The following is a 14,466-nucleotide window of genomic DNA, read 5'->3' on the forward strand; positions in this document are numbered from 1 at the left end:
ACAAGTGTGTGCAGCATTAACCTGCATTAACGAATCACTATTATAATTAATTAATTATTATATATATATAATAATATATATACTCGTATGTACCTGTATCTATGCATTAATGTATGTAGTGTATAAACTCGTAAATGATGAGACAATTATTGGCTTTACTATAGTAGTTCTACTCGTTCACTTTGTGCATTTCTCTACGCTTTCATTTCAATTTGTTCGCATTGCAATTGTAATTGCAGTTGCTTTATTTTGATCGCTTTGATTGAAACTATTTTCCTTTACTTTTGTTGTTGACTTTTTGTGGGTTTTTGTTTTTCTTGTGACTAAATGTATATATAAAATATTTATCGTAAAATCTTCCTGTAAATCTAGTGTACACAACATATAAAGAGAGGGGGGAAATAATTTAAATAGTTCGTAGAGTATACATTTGGAAAGTTAAACAACTAAAATACGAATAAATTAGGATAATAAAACATGAGCTTAATATGCGAATGAATAATTTATGGACAATGCGCTAGACGCTTTGCTTTCGACGACTTAAATGTTAATAAATACATTCCTATGTATACATACATACATACGTAATTGTATAGTTTTTGTTAATTTTAAATATATATATTTTTAAACATTTATAAAATGATTTAATCTCCTAATCGCCATCTGCTGTTGTAAATTTTATCTTTAGTTTAGCCTACAATATCTAAGTTTTGAGCATCTGTCGCTGCTGCAGTTGTGACATTGTTGTTCATCGTAGTTGCGTTTGTTGTTGTTGTTGTTGTTGAGTCAGGCGTTGTTGTTGGAGTCAGCAGTTCACCAGCCACCGCATTGGCGTTGTGATTATGATGATGCATGTTGTATTGTTGTTGCAGTTGCGTTTGTTGTTGCATCAGTGCCAGCATTTGTTGTTGTTGATGTTGTTCAAAGTTCAGATCATCGAGCATCGGCGTCAGTTCATTGTTCACCAGATGAGCAGCATTATTAGTAACAGTATGGAAATTGGCATTAGTATGGGTTAGATTTGTTGGGGATGCAGTGGGGATGATGTTTGGTGTTGGTGTTGATGTTGATGTTGGTGTTGGTGTTGCAGTGCCGGTTGTTGCAGTGCCACTCGGACTGGGCATATCTCGCTGGGATGGTGATGGTGGTGACTGGAGTTTGAGTTGGACTGTTGGTGGTGACGGAGATGGAGATATTGGTGGTGCTGGTTGTGGTGTTGGTGTGGAGGTATTGGATGTTGGAACAACTGTGGGCGGTAACAATGATGAGATGGGCAAGAGGCTGGGATTAGTATTGGAGGGTGTATTGGATGCTGTCTCATTTAGTTCACTATGACTACGAGTGGTCTGTATTTGTGTTTGTGGTTGTGGCTGTGGCTGTGCTTGTGCGAGTGCTAGGGGCTGCTGTTGTTGCAGCTGTAGCTGCAACTGTTGTTGCTGCTGATGTTGTTGGTATTGCTGTTGCTGCAGCAGCTGCTGCTGCTGGAGTATGATATGCTGGGGAACATTACCATTGCTGCATATTTTGCTATAGAGATCCGGCGTGGCCGTTGTCACATCCTCGAATTCAGTGCGTAGCGCCGTGCGCTTCAGCAGATTCAAATTGCCAGGCAAAAATGAAAGTATATTGTAGATGACGCGAATGTCCTCGCTGGATGTCCACACCCCGGGCCGCTTATTGTGATACAGCTTGGCATACTGATAGACATTCGCCGTGCTGCAGTATTCCATCTCAATGGCCAGCGATGAGATGGCACAGAAGGTGCACGCCTGCGCCCCACCGTACCTACAATTGGAAATAACAATATTACAGAAACTGATATCGGAAAAGGGGGGCAGGGCACTGTTTTTACCTGTCCACTATAACAATTGGTCCATTGCGATAGTCATTGCAGCGCTCATGGACGTCTACAATGAAGTCGTAAATGCTGTTCGGATTGGACATCTCCGGCCAGCTGGGACAGTGCAGCATCTTGACCGTCAGCTCGTAGTCATCCTGTATGGACTGAATGACAAAGTCCCGAGTCACGTAGTCGCTCTTGTTGGTCTTGTTCAGATATTTCACGCGATAGTGATCGCTCTCGATGGGCGTGGCCTCGTCTGGCCAGAACTGGGCAAAGTTCTGTGGAGAGCAAGAGGTTTTAAAATGCTCAGAAATGATGGTTCATTCGATTGACTTACTATATCATCGAGGGAGGAGAGCAGCACGACGGTCTGCGCATTGTGGTCCCAGACCATTTGCCAGAAATCCTTTATCGTGTGGGCCATGGGGTGTTGGGTGACAATGAAGTCCCGCAGCCGCCGGAAGCCGTGCAGCCACGAAGCGTTGATATAGTCGCTGCCGTCCTCGCCCGGCTTGGGGGTGAGATGCACCCGGCTGCCCTCGATGGGGAAGATGGCACCGCGATTCTTGATCGAGTTGACCTGCTTCATGGCCGACGCAATGTGTATGTCCTTTGGCTGGAACTGGATGATGTTCTTGTACTGCTGCTCCAAATATGGAGTGCAGTTCCGCAGCTCCTCGACCTGGTCGCTCGCCAAATTTGTCTCGCCGGATGCTATGGCCTCCACGAGGGCGTCGTGCAGGAATATGTATTGCTCCTCGGTCTGGACGAGGAAGTTCCGCTGGGCCCGGATGTGACGCAGAAAACCAAACACATTCACAATCGATTTCTGTTGGATCTGCTTGAGCATGGCGTCCAGAACGATGTAGGTGCCAGTGCGACCAACGCCAGCGCTAAAAGAAGGCAAGAAAAAGAAGTTTAGACTGGCGCCGGTATAGCCGTGGAGTCTATGGAGCGGCAACACACCTGCAGTGCACGACAATGGGACCAGCCTCGGCGGGATTGGCAGCCGAGGATTTCTTCACGAAATTCAGCACGGGCAAGGGGTGATCCGGGGTGCCATGATCTGGCCAATTCGTATAGTGATACTGGTAGACGAGCTTCTCCGTGTTGCACTGCTTCTTCTTCTTCAACTGAGGGTGGAAATACATCAATTAATTCCATGGAACTGCCATGAGTTCGAGGAGAGCACTCACCTTCAGATGCTTGATCTGCAGCGTGCGAACCGTGTACGTGGACATGACCTCCTCCTCGATGAGCTTCACCTGAATGACGCCGTAGGTCTCGACCCCATCCTTGGGCCAGTACATGTCGCACTTGCGTCGGCCGCGCTCCACCAGATTCGTAATCATCACAATGATGGCCACGCGCTGCTCCCAGATCATGCGCCAGAAGCAGTCGAAGGTGTCGGGCAGCGGGCCCTGGGTGCCGATGAAGGCGTGCGCCTTTTGGTAGCCATCAATGAAGTTGGCATTGATGTAGTCCAGGTTCTTCTTTTGTCCCGGCGTGGGATGCAGATGGACGCGACTGTGATCGTCTGTGTGGGAGCGAGGGAAAAGGACACTTAGATGTTGCTGCTGTTGATGCACTGCTTATCGAGCTCCCACTTACAGGCTGTGATGTTCAGATAGCGGTTCTTGCGCTTGTTCTCCGGGTGATGGGAGTGCTCGCAGGGCAGGTCGTCGCTGATGCACTCGTTCTGAATGGCCTCGTACTCCCTGCTGAAGCCAATGTCCCCATCTGCGTGCAGCGAGGCCACATGCTTGGCAAACTCATTCACGGGCACTGCGGCACGGATCTCGTCGCCAATCTTGACGGGCACCTCCCAGTCCACCTGTGGGGCGTTGGGATGGTGTGGCGGATCGTCCAGATAGTAGTAGGCAGCGTGGAAGCACTTTCTGCTGAAAATAGATAATACGAGATTCAAGTGTTAATCAAGTTTGTCAGGCAGTCACCATCCTTCGTCTTTGAAGGGGAATCTTAGTGGAACAGCAGCAACTGGGGCAGAATTCACACTGACCAGCCACCAAAGGACTCGCCCCAGATCCTTTTTCTTTACAAATGGCGGAGCTACTTTGTAAATTCCACTTAAAAGAGGGACACTTTCTTTGCGAAACTTGTGGAAATTATGAAAAACAGCTGCAATCAGTTACGGCAGCGTGGCGTGGCAAGGCGTGGCATGCTCTTAACAAAATCAAAATGCATAGATAAGCAGGCAGCAGAGAGGATGAGGATGAGGAGGAGGAAGAGGAGAGTGGGCTGGTTATGGGTGCCTGGTCAGCACACTAATGGCATTCAGCTGCAGCCAGGCAGAAAGGAGTAATTCCCTGACAGAAATATTCATTTCATGGCTAGGTGTCTCCGCACCATCCTCTGGCAAAATTGTGGAAGTTTGTGCAAATATTTGCGCAAGGATGCTTTAAATGAGTGACACAATGGCAAAAAAGGTGGCCCAGGTGAGCATTACTATGGCTCCCTGTTCAATTTCAATACGAGACTAAGTATTTGATTCCCAACACTCCACAGCCCACAGCCCACACCCTATCCACCCCCCATCCCCAGGACATACAAATTGAGGTTAAGTTTTGTAATTGGCTTAAGCGATTACAAGGAGCGCAAAACTTTTCTTCCAAGTTTTCACTAGTACACTCTAGAATGAGAGCGCAAGTGATGGAGAGAGAGAGAGCGGGAGAGAGCGGAGAGCTTGCATAGAACTTGCCAAGTTTACCGAAACTTTTTCTGCTTGCAGTTGCCTGCAGCTGTTGCTGTTGTTGTCGTTGTTGTTGCTGGCGGATTCTGCAGCTGGATTCTAGACTTGGGTGAAAGTGCCGGCCATAATGGGAATTGAGTGGCCCAGGCCATAGAAACTTTTCATTGGTGTTTTTGTGTTGTTTGCTGCGGTTCGTTGCATTTCATGGAATAATTTCTGAGATTCGGCTACGCTGATACGATACTCCGAAGACGGATACTCTTGATCGGAAGTGCTACAGATTATATACACGTAAGTGATTCCTGGTAACAGCAGTTAGAGGACTACCCTTAACGCATCGGTTGCCAAGCTGTCTCGATCAGAAAGCGAAGACTCTGCTACATTCTATATTTTTTTAGCTCTAATGCCAAGTGCTGATAGCGCTTTTTAGCTACACAATATGTCTACATGTGTGTGTGTGTGTGTTGCTCAGTTTTTGGTCGGTCTGCCCCTTAGAACCGGGCTGACACAGATCTGTCGCGACAAGCAGTTCCCCAGAATTCCCCATAGCTCCCAAAGCATTAATGCCATTGTTTACAAAAAGAAGTTGGAGCGTAAACAAAAGTTGAGCTTTTTGCTGGGAATATGGGAGTATGACAATCAACAACATTGATAATTCTTCCAATTATTCTTATCAAAAGCACAAGAGCACGGAGCAGGGAGCACAGAGCTCGGAGCACGGAGCACGGAGAACAGATATTCAGCTTGTTGTCTGGCTGTTTATTTGGCTGTGTCCGAAAAAATACGAAATTCTTTTGAATCTATTTACATATGTTGTTCTTGATTCGAAGTTCGAATTCTGTCTCCTGTCCCTTTCCCCCCTCTCTCCCCTGTTGGCACTGCTCACCCACCGAAGATATAGATATCCAACTTCTGCTGTTGTTGTTGTTGTTCTGTTTATCCACGACTTTTGTTATTCTTGCGACTCGTATTACGCACTGAAATGTATTTATTTCTATTTCGTCTACTTCCTTTTTGGCTTGGTTTCCACTCATTTAATATGCATCTGACTTTGACTTCTCTCGAGCTGCCGTGCCTCTCTTTCTCGCCATCTCTGCTGTAGCTATCTCTATCTCCAGCTTCTGGGTTTTTTTCTTCTGGTTTTTGCACACACGTGAGAATTGCGCTAAATGACCCACTTGATGATGATCTGTCGTGTGGCGTGTGTGTGTGTGTGTGTTGGGGGGAGGTGCAGCGCGAGGGACTTACGTAAACCAATTTCCACATTGCGATTTACGCCGCAACAGCCTTTGCGACGATGTCGTTGGAGCCAGCATTGGGCTGCTGGCGTTGCCGCGCCCGTCGCTTCCACGGCGCTTTTCCGCGCCACCTGACATGACGTGCTGGTTTGGGCTGGGCCGGGACCGGGGCCGGGGCCGGGGTGGTGGGATGGGGTGAGGTGCGGTGTGTGTCTCTTCTCTACAATTGCATTGCAGTGCTTACAGATTTACACAAATTACGTCATATTCCGCAATGCAGGCCGTGTGTCGCCGGCGCACTTGCAAAATTACGAGTCTCGTACGCGACAACTACGCAAAAAAATACCCGCACGGTGGGACGCACAACACCACAGACACCTCTCTGTCTAATAGGCGATTTTGTTATGACGCCACAAAAAAACACGCAGCACAGGCACAAACACTGGAAAAAACACACAATCTCTCTCTCTCCGTATCGGTTTTACTGTGTTTGCTGTGTTTACTGTGTTTCTCTGGCCCTACATTCAGTGTTGCCATTTTAGCCTATTTAAGGCTAGATCTGGCTTATTTGAAAACGGAAAAGCTTGAAAAATTATGAAAATGCTTATAGCCTTAAATCTAGCCTTTTTTAACTTCACTCTGTTTATGTTTGCCTTTTATGTGTAATTGTGTAAAATTGAGGTGCAAGGATTTTATAAAGGAGCTTATATCCAACTCAGAGAAAGGTAAGCTTCAATAGGATTTGATATTAAAAATAAATAATAATCTGCTGTTTCATTTCAGACTACCAGATAATTTTGAGACATTGGAAAAACTGCAAGTTTTTGCAGCAGAAAATGTACTCGAACATAATAAAAATCCTAATGATCTCATTTCCATATTGGAACACTTCAACAATAGCATTATAGATGGAATTCTTGCCCAATATGGCAAAATTCACTTAGTCCCTTGGCAAAGTACAGATGACACTATAGAGCTTTGGTCAGAAGTGCTGACTTATAAAGATGCTGGTAAAAACAAACCTCTTGAAGAAATCGCTTTATTTGCCATTGAACGTGTAATCAGTCAAATTGTTCTAGCTTGTGTTTTTGTGAAATCTAGCTTATTTTGACGCTCAAAATCTGGCAACACTGATAAGAGATCGGCGCGGTGCCAAAGCTTTTCGTCAGCTGCCTGATCTTTGGCCCTACATATGTACGAGTGTGTGCGAAAGAGAGCGGGCGAGAGAGCAAGCGCGAACGCATGTGAGCGAGAGCGCGCTGTTTTGAGCTTTCAGAGAGCGGGCAGTTTGGAGAGCAGCGGATCAGCTGTTGTGATAACAACAATTGCACGCTGGACGCGGAGTTTTCAATCTTCCCAAAGCTTTACGATAAAAACCCGTATCTTATCATTGCATATGACTTTGGTCTAACCTTCGTGCTTGCATTGATGATCGTCACTAATTATATTAAACACGTTTAATGCAATCTCCACGAATCGATTTGTTGTTTCCAGGAAGGCTTGCTTAATTGTTGTTTTACAACGCATCGCCCATTAATTAAGGAATTGAGAAACAGCGCATTGAACAATACTTGTTGCCATGTACAGAATCGATATTTGTTAATTGTTTAATGGATGGCAAGCCACATCGACACTGTTCGATGCCGTTCGGAAGCTTCTTTTGTGTCAGTTCCGCAAAGTATTTATCTGGTTCAGTCACTGATACTCTTGATAAGGAATCCCAGATGGGGAGGACACTTCACCCACCGCCCACCGCCCACCGCCCCACTGAGCCACCGCCCCCTCACTGTCAAGACCCACATCGAATGTTTTCCATCGTTGTCATGAAATGAAACTTTTTGGCAAAAGTTGCCAGTAGTATGCCGAAAACAATTTCTTGTCAGCCTCGGCTATTCTATTTTTGGCATAGGGAAAAGTTCGAGAGGAAAAACCAGACACACGCACACACGAGCTAGGGACACAAGGGGCACAAGGGGCACAAGGGGCTGGCTGGGCAAATAAAGCCGTCGACACAAAAACAATGTTCCCAAAACTGCATCAAATATGAAAAACTAACAACACACACACACACGAGTCCCCATACGACGGGCCACAGCGGCAGAGGGAAAAGTTTTCCCTTTCCTCTGCTGCGGTCGTTGTTGTTGTTGTTGCTGTTGTTTCTGCTGCTATTTCGGTATCGGAATGCAGATGGGGAAAAAAGGGGGAAGAATGAAAGATTTAGTATCCTGAAGTCATAATACTCTCCGCCTGAAGGCGCACTTTTTGAAAAAATACCTAATTTTTCATATGATTTACACCTGTAATTACGGGCTGTTTGCAAAGAGTCTAGACAGAAATTAGAGACTCTACGGGTCGTAACTGTGAGAACCATCCATGCCAGCACGCACATTCCAGAGAAACTTCAGTGCGAATTTCAACCTGGATGGCAGCCCGTGTATGCGTAAGGGTATCCATGCAAGATGCTTATCGTTGCCAGCAGCAAATTGTTGCAATAACAAATTCCTACACAAGCTGCACTTAATGGAAAAGTTGCCGGGATTCCGTGTGCGGCTAGGACCTAGCAGGAGCCCTTCGAGCAACTTAGTTAACCTTCCACACTGTGGAGCAGTTATTGAAATATAAATCCCCTGCCAAGTGGGCTTCCGCCAGAAATACCTCGCCCGGTCGGGTCCCCCATTCATGCCACCAGTGGCTGCCACTAAACGTTGATTAGTGCACTGAATATGTAAATTATTTCTCTGAGAGCCGCGCATCTAGCTTTGCAAGAATTTTTCTCGCCCTCACACACAAAAAATAAAAAAAAATAAGAAGAAAAATGTAAACCCTTTTTCTCTGGTTTTTGCTACATTTTTTTCCGCCTGACTTTTGCTCGGGGTTTCCATTTTTCCTCTGGCTTCCTCTCGGCTCTGCTCTGCTCTGCCTCTGAATTTTTTATTTGTTTGCATTCCCCCCGCCCCCCCCCGCCCACCATATCGAGCATAGAGCGCCACTTACCTCCAGAGGAAGAAGGCCATGATGATCAGTATGATGCCGAAGCAGCTGAAGATGATGCCCACGAGGACGGCCAGGTTGTAATCGTTATGCGATTGCCGGAGCAGTGGCTGGAGCTTCTCGCAGTTCGGCTGCAGTTGGATCTGGTACAGAGAGGAAGGAGAAGAGATACATATATAAGAGATAATGTAAAATTGAACGGCGTGTGTGTGCATCCTTATTTTTATTGTCCTTTCCCTTTCCCCTTCCCCTTCCCTTTTCAGTTTGTTTTCATTTGCCTTGGTTTTTTTCCGCCCTGTCGTTGTTTTTTCGGCGAAGAAAAAGGATTTAAATGAGCGGCAACGTGTTGTGCTGTGGTACGGAAAGCGGAAGCGGACCATGTAAATGCGGCCAAAAGGTGCAGGGCCACTTGAAATTCAGGCAACAACAGCAACAGCAACAACAATGAACAATGAATGATGAATGAGGGGCGGAGGGGGCCACAAAAAATATTGCTGCATACTTATGAGGGCGTGTCGCTGCGGTTTACTGTTACTCTGCCATGAAAGTACACTGAGAGAAATCCAGATACATACATATCGAAAGATTAAAACCGCTAGAGTGGGATCCTGTCCCATTTTTTGCTAGGTGTATCCTACGAGGGCACCAGCCACGGGTTGAGGTCACCTAAATTGCTATATTTTTGCCACAACTTCGGATTATATTTTATGCATGCAACAAAGTTTGTGGGGCTTGCCGCTCTCTCCTCTCCTTTGTTTGTTCCGGCTGAAATGTCATTAAGGATGTTGTTATGACAGGCTGAAAGAGTTGCCTTCATAAACGGAACGCAGCTAGGCCGCAAATGAGTGGGCGTGGCCATTGTGCTGTGCGTCATTAAATGAGCACAAGCCACTCATTACGCATACGCCCCGGGGGCCGGGGCCACCGAACATGTCTCAATAATGCATAGGCGGGATAATATTGTAGGTACTCCCCTCCTGGCAGAACTTTGTCAGTTATTTATGCATATATATTGCCATATTTTCCCCCAGACAGGCAGAGCACATCCAAGGAAAACCCAAGCCTGCATAGTTTTTTGGACATGTAATCTGATATGGAAACTGACACCGCCGACGCGTTGCCACGTTGCCAACTTTATGGCATGCCACGGCTGTGCCGCTATCTCCGTGTTGCACTTTTGGCCAATTTCAAAGGGAAATCCCAACTTTTTCACAGCCATGTGGCAGGTGTGGGTTGCACACACGGCTTGTGGCAGGTGTGGGTGGGTGTGGCATTTGATATCTTTATGCGCTACTTACAATCCTTGACTCTGAGAATTTGCCCAAGACGATTTTCTTTGGATTTATGACACTGAATGTTGCCGCTGCCACTTTGACCTCGTAGTACGAATTGGTTGTTAGATTTTGCAGAATCATCTGTGGGGGAGAAACAGCAGAGAAATGGAGTTAGACATGGAGTTATTTTAGGGAACATTTTATTATAATAAATATTAAAAAGAAATCCCTTTTATCTGAAGTGAAGTTTTGCTTACAAAAATCTCTGGAATGGGAATTAATATTCCAGCAATAAATGTAAATGATTTTATTTCCTAGCCATTATTAGAACCAGTTTTCTTTTGGTCAGAGCCCAGATTCGATTGGTTTTATTTTATTTTCGGTTTTCTACGAAAATCGATGAAATTGTTGCATCTTCAATTGCCTTTTCCATTGCCCAGAAGCCAAGCGTTTTGTGCCCAAGTACTTGACTCATTCGGGACTCGTTGCCTTTCAGGCAGCATAAAATGGAAATGAATCATCTTCACATATTATTTATACATATGAAAACTTTACAATTTTCGGGCACATTCATATGGTATGCATGTATGTGTAAGTAACACACAAAAAGAATGAATGAAAATGGAAATAAAAATAAAAATATAGAATAGAATTCCTGTTGTTTAGTTGTTCAACAAAAAGCTTGTTTGCCGCTACAAAATATTTCAATTACAAAAATATTTGAAACTGACCAGAAAAAAATGCATACGAGGAACAGATAGAGCCAGATAGGGAGGGAAGGGGTGGGGACTTTGCAGTTTTAGATGGGGAAGGGACAGAGAGGGAAAGAAGAGGCGGCTGTGTATGATAAAATTTTATTGTTGCGAAATTTGTTTGCTCTGCCACATTCCCCACGACAAACTTTTACATTTTTTTCCCCTTTTTTTTCCACGGCGCTAAATAAAATGGAAAGACATGGCACAAAGGGGGGGGGGGGGGGGCGTTTTTTTGTATTTGTTTTGTTTTGTGCCGGAAAAACAACATAAATTTAATTTATTTTCGCAGGTGGGTAAGCCCTGTGCATGTGTGTGCACACACACAGCCGCGTGTGTGTGTGTGTGTGGCTGAGGGGTAGATCGTGGGGTTTTTTGCTGGCCGCACAAAAGTATGCTACACTTTTCGAGCCGCGTGCATTTTTCTGGGATAGAAATTGTTGTGAAATATTTACAGTTATCTCCGTCCCCCCCCCGCCCCCACTCGTATGCGGCGTTAGCTTCTCTGTATGCTGTTTGTTGCATAAAAATGCAATTATTATTGCCAGCATTTTATTTTCGACGCTTTTATCGCATATCTGTGTGTATTAGGCAGTTTATCATGGAAGTTCTCGTTGGTTTTTGGGTTTTTTTGTGAGCTTGTTCCCAGCCAAATGGCCGCGATAAGCCAGCACGATTGACACATCACAAGGCACCCCCGAAAAGGGCCAACAAAAGTGGCAACACCCCCCCGAGGGCCACTAACAGTGACACCAAAGCTGGCCTCTGGCCATCCTGGCATATGATTTATGAGCTCCAGACTGCCATCATTCATTCATCTGCTCATCTGTACTTACCGCCGTTTCCAGTTCCTTGGCCGAGGCATTGATCCGAATATCCCGATGCGAGTCCTGGCCCGCCAGACGCGTCTTTATCACGTAGAAGTCGATCGTGTTGTAGAACTCGTAGGGTCTTCGCCAGCGTATCGTTATGGACTCCTGCGAGTGGCAGGTGAGATTCACAATCGCCGGCGCACTGGGTCCCCCCACGTCCGTGCGCTGGGCAATCTGATCGGAGGGTTCGCCCTCGTTCTTGGTGGTAAACGCCTTCACAATCACCCGGTAGTCGGTATAGGGTCCTGCAAGGCACAAAAACATACATACTTTCATTTAGACGTGGAACAAAACCATCTCTTAATTCGTTTGGAGCTCCGATTCCTGATTTATTTATTCGTTTGATGGCTTCTGTTTGTCTCATTTACACTCGGTTTCGTCCTGAAGTGGCAGCTGAGGGTTTTATTGCTTCGAAAACAGAACGTCAGCTCCATGCAGGGTACACTCGTATGTGTGTGTATCCTTCAGGGCTCATTATGAGACACGTCACCGCATGTCAGGGTGCAGGGAGCACAACACAACCCGACGGCTGACGGCTCTACGGCTCGACGGCTCCATTGCCGGTCCGGTTTTATAATTAAATTTTATTAAACAAAAAGGAAAGGCTCTCCGGACAATGGACCGATTTTTCCGTGAAAGTGCAGTGCAGTGCAGTGCAGTGGCGGAATAAAAGAGCGAATGAAAACGGAAAAGCCTGGGGCGCTGATCTGGCGCTGAGCTGTCAGCTTAAATTGGATTTAATTAACAGCAAGAACTGCTGACATCTACTTGGATTAAATTTGGGAATAATTAAACGTTGCCAGGCAGCCGGCAGCTGGCAGTCGGCAACATGCAACCTGCAACCTGCATGCCACAAACATGCCCCCCCAAAGGGAAAAAAAGAAGAGTCTTTGAAATGTTTGGGGCATGTGAGTGCGAGCGAAACTTTGTGGCAAGTGTTGCAGCAGGTGCGGCGGCAGGCAGCAGGCAGCACCTGACTCGCGTATAATTAAATTAAACAATGGGGGTTGGGGTTGGGGCTCCATTCTGATGCGGGGCATAACTTTGTTGCAAGTTAATTGCAGCGCTCCCAGGGTCCCGATCCCACGCTCCCCTAAGTAGCTGCTAATGCCGCGGTGCCTCAGCCTCAGCTACAACTATGCCACCAAAAATGCTTGTGCTGTATCTTAGGGATGCTCATTTCCAGCCCTGGGGCATGGGGCATGGGGCATGGGGAACGGTGCGGGTGCGGGTGCACAATTATAAGCGTCAAAAGTTGTTAACAAACAAAAAGTGGCAAGCGAGTGGCAGCAGGCACTTGAAACTATTTAATTACAAAGCGGCGGGCAAACAATTTGACTCGGGCTTCAATTAGAGGTAATAATAGCTCCGGCCTACACCCCCACCCCCCACCCCCTATTGGTATTCCACGGCGGGGAGCTTCGAGGAGGTGTAGGCTGTTGTTCCGCCCCGTGGGCGTTCCAACTTTTCAAGTGCCTCGCGTTCCGCCATTGACTGCTTGACTGCTCGACAGTTTGATGGCCGCCCACCCCCACCCCCGCCCCCCTTTTTGGGCGGCCGTGACTGTACTTTTCCCGGCACCGGCTAAGGAATATTTAAAGCGAAAATCTTACGCAAATTCTGCAGCTCAAAGTGTATGAGGGTCTCCACCGAATTCCGCGAGTTCTTCACAATCTCCACGCCCGTCTGGTTGTCGTGTATGTGGAAGACATGGTAGCCGGCGATGGCCCCGTTCTGGTTCTTCGGCGGATGCCACGACATCGTGATGCTGTTCGCGGACACATCCAGTACGGTGAGATTCTGGGGCTTGCTTGGCACTGCAAAGAGGGAAAGATGGAAAGAGGGGGGAGGATGAGTATCAAAAAGTCAAAAGTTAAATTTGCTCATGTTCTTAGGACATGTTCGGGTTGCATACTTTTAGGCTCAGAGCCACAAAAGTTGGGCAAACAATTTATTAAGAAGCCGTGGGAGAGTCCAGGGTATCGACTGGGGGATACCCTTGGATGGAATTTCATTTCAAGTGTTTTAAAAAGAGAAAAATACTGTAGTTTTTGGGGAGAACTTTTGGTAACTTCTGCTGTCTCTTTTGCTCTCTTTTTTTGTGGCAATAATCACTGAAAAGGAGTAGCGAGATGGCAGTAGTGTTGCTTGCTCTTTCTCTCCCAGTAACTGGTAATGCTGTTTCTTTTGCGAAAAAAACATATATTTATGTTTATTCTTATTGTAAATGTTTTCCAGAACTTAAAAATAGTTTTTGAATTGAGTATCTGTAATGAATGTAGTGAAATTTTAAAGATATATAAAGATGATTTTTTTTTTTTAAAGTATTTCCAGATATTTCGATGCTGGAATCTAAATATATTCCAAGGATTTTCAGGACACCTCAAAAAGATGTTCTTCGGTCTAAAGCAAGGTTTTTGTGCAACAAATGACTGAAATTCTTTTAAAACATTAAAATGTATTTTTTTGTCGGTTAGTTCTTTGTCCATTAATATGTTTCGGGGCTCATTATGAGAGAAAATCCATTTTTCCCACATCTGATAGGTTCTGCTCTTTCCATCGGCCTGTTGTTGTTGTTTTTCCTGCCAAACAGACACTCCTTTGATGCCACTTGCGTACAGGGTACCATTAATAATACCCTTTGGCTTTGAATGCGTTGAAAGGAGATTGCCAACTTTGGAGTTATCAAAGGCCACACAGCTGTTTAATGTTCCAAAATTCTGCACTCCCCTTGCAGCAGCCCCCTCTGCCCATACCCCCCTGTCACCGCAAAGCAATCGCGTATT

The 14,466-nt window shown here is 45.9% G+C and overlaps 1 protein-coding gene across 7 annotated transcripts in view; it reads right to left on the reverse strand.

Annotated features, from left to right (window-relative positions):
• Positions 1–282: 282 nt before the first annotated feature.
• Ptp99A (Protein tyrosine phosphatase 99A) overlaps positions 283–14,466 on the reverse strand; it is a 114,643-nt gene continuing 100,459 nt past the window's right edge. For 2 of the 7 annotated variants that reach the window (XM_033377021.1, XM_033377024.1), the window contains 11 exons: positions 13,294–13,497; positions 11,645–11,925; positions 10,081–10,197; positions 8,786–8,925; positions 3,455–3,744; positions 3,040–3,380; positions 2,810–2,976; positions 2,181–2,736; positions 1,853–2,121; positions 1,511–1,785; positions 283–1,246 (listed from right to left, as the gene is read on the reverse strand). In XM_033377021.1, the coding sequence (XP_033232912.1) occupies positions 690–1,246; positions 1,511–1,785; positions 1,853–2,121; positions 2,181–2,736; positions 2,810–2,976; positions 3,040–3,380; positions 3,455–3,744; positions 8,786–8,925; positions 10,081–10,197; positions 11,645–11,925; positions 13,294–13,497 (3,197 nt within the window). In that variant the 3' untranslated portion in view covers positions 283–689. Of the gene's footprint in view, positions 1,786–1,852; positions 2,122–2,180; positions 2,737–2,809; positions 2,977–3,039; positions 3,381–3,454; positions 3,745–5,801; positions 6,315–8,785; positions 8,926–10,080; positions 10,198–11,644; positions 11,926–13,293; positions 13,498–14,466 lie in introns of those variants that run through there. The other 5 variants (XM_033377020.1, XM_033377022.1, XM_033377023.1 and 2 more) reach the window with 4 other exon arrangements.

This window comes from Drosophila pseudoobscura, chromosome 2 (genome assembly GCF_009870125.1).
Source record: "Drosophila pseudoobscura strain MV-25-SWS-2005 chromosome 2, UCI_Dpse_MV25, whole genome shotgun sequence".
NCBI lineage: Eukaryota > Metazoa > Arthropoda > Insecta > Diptera > Drosophilidae > Drosophila > Drosophila pseudoobscura.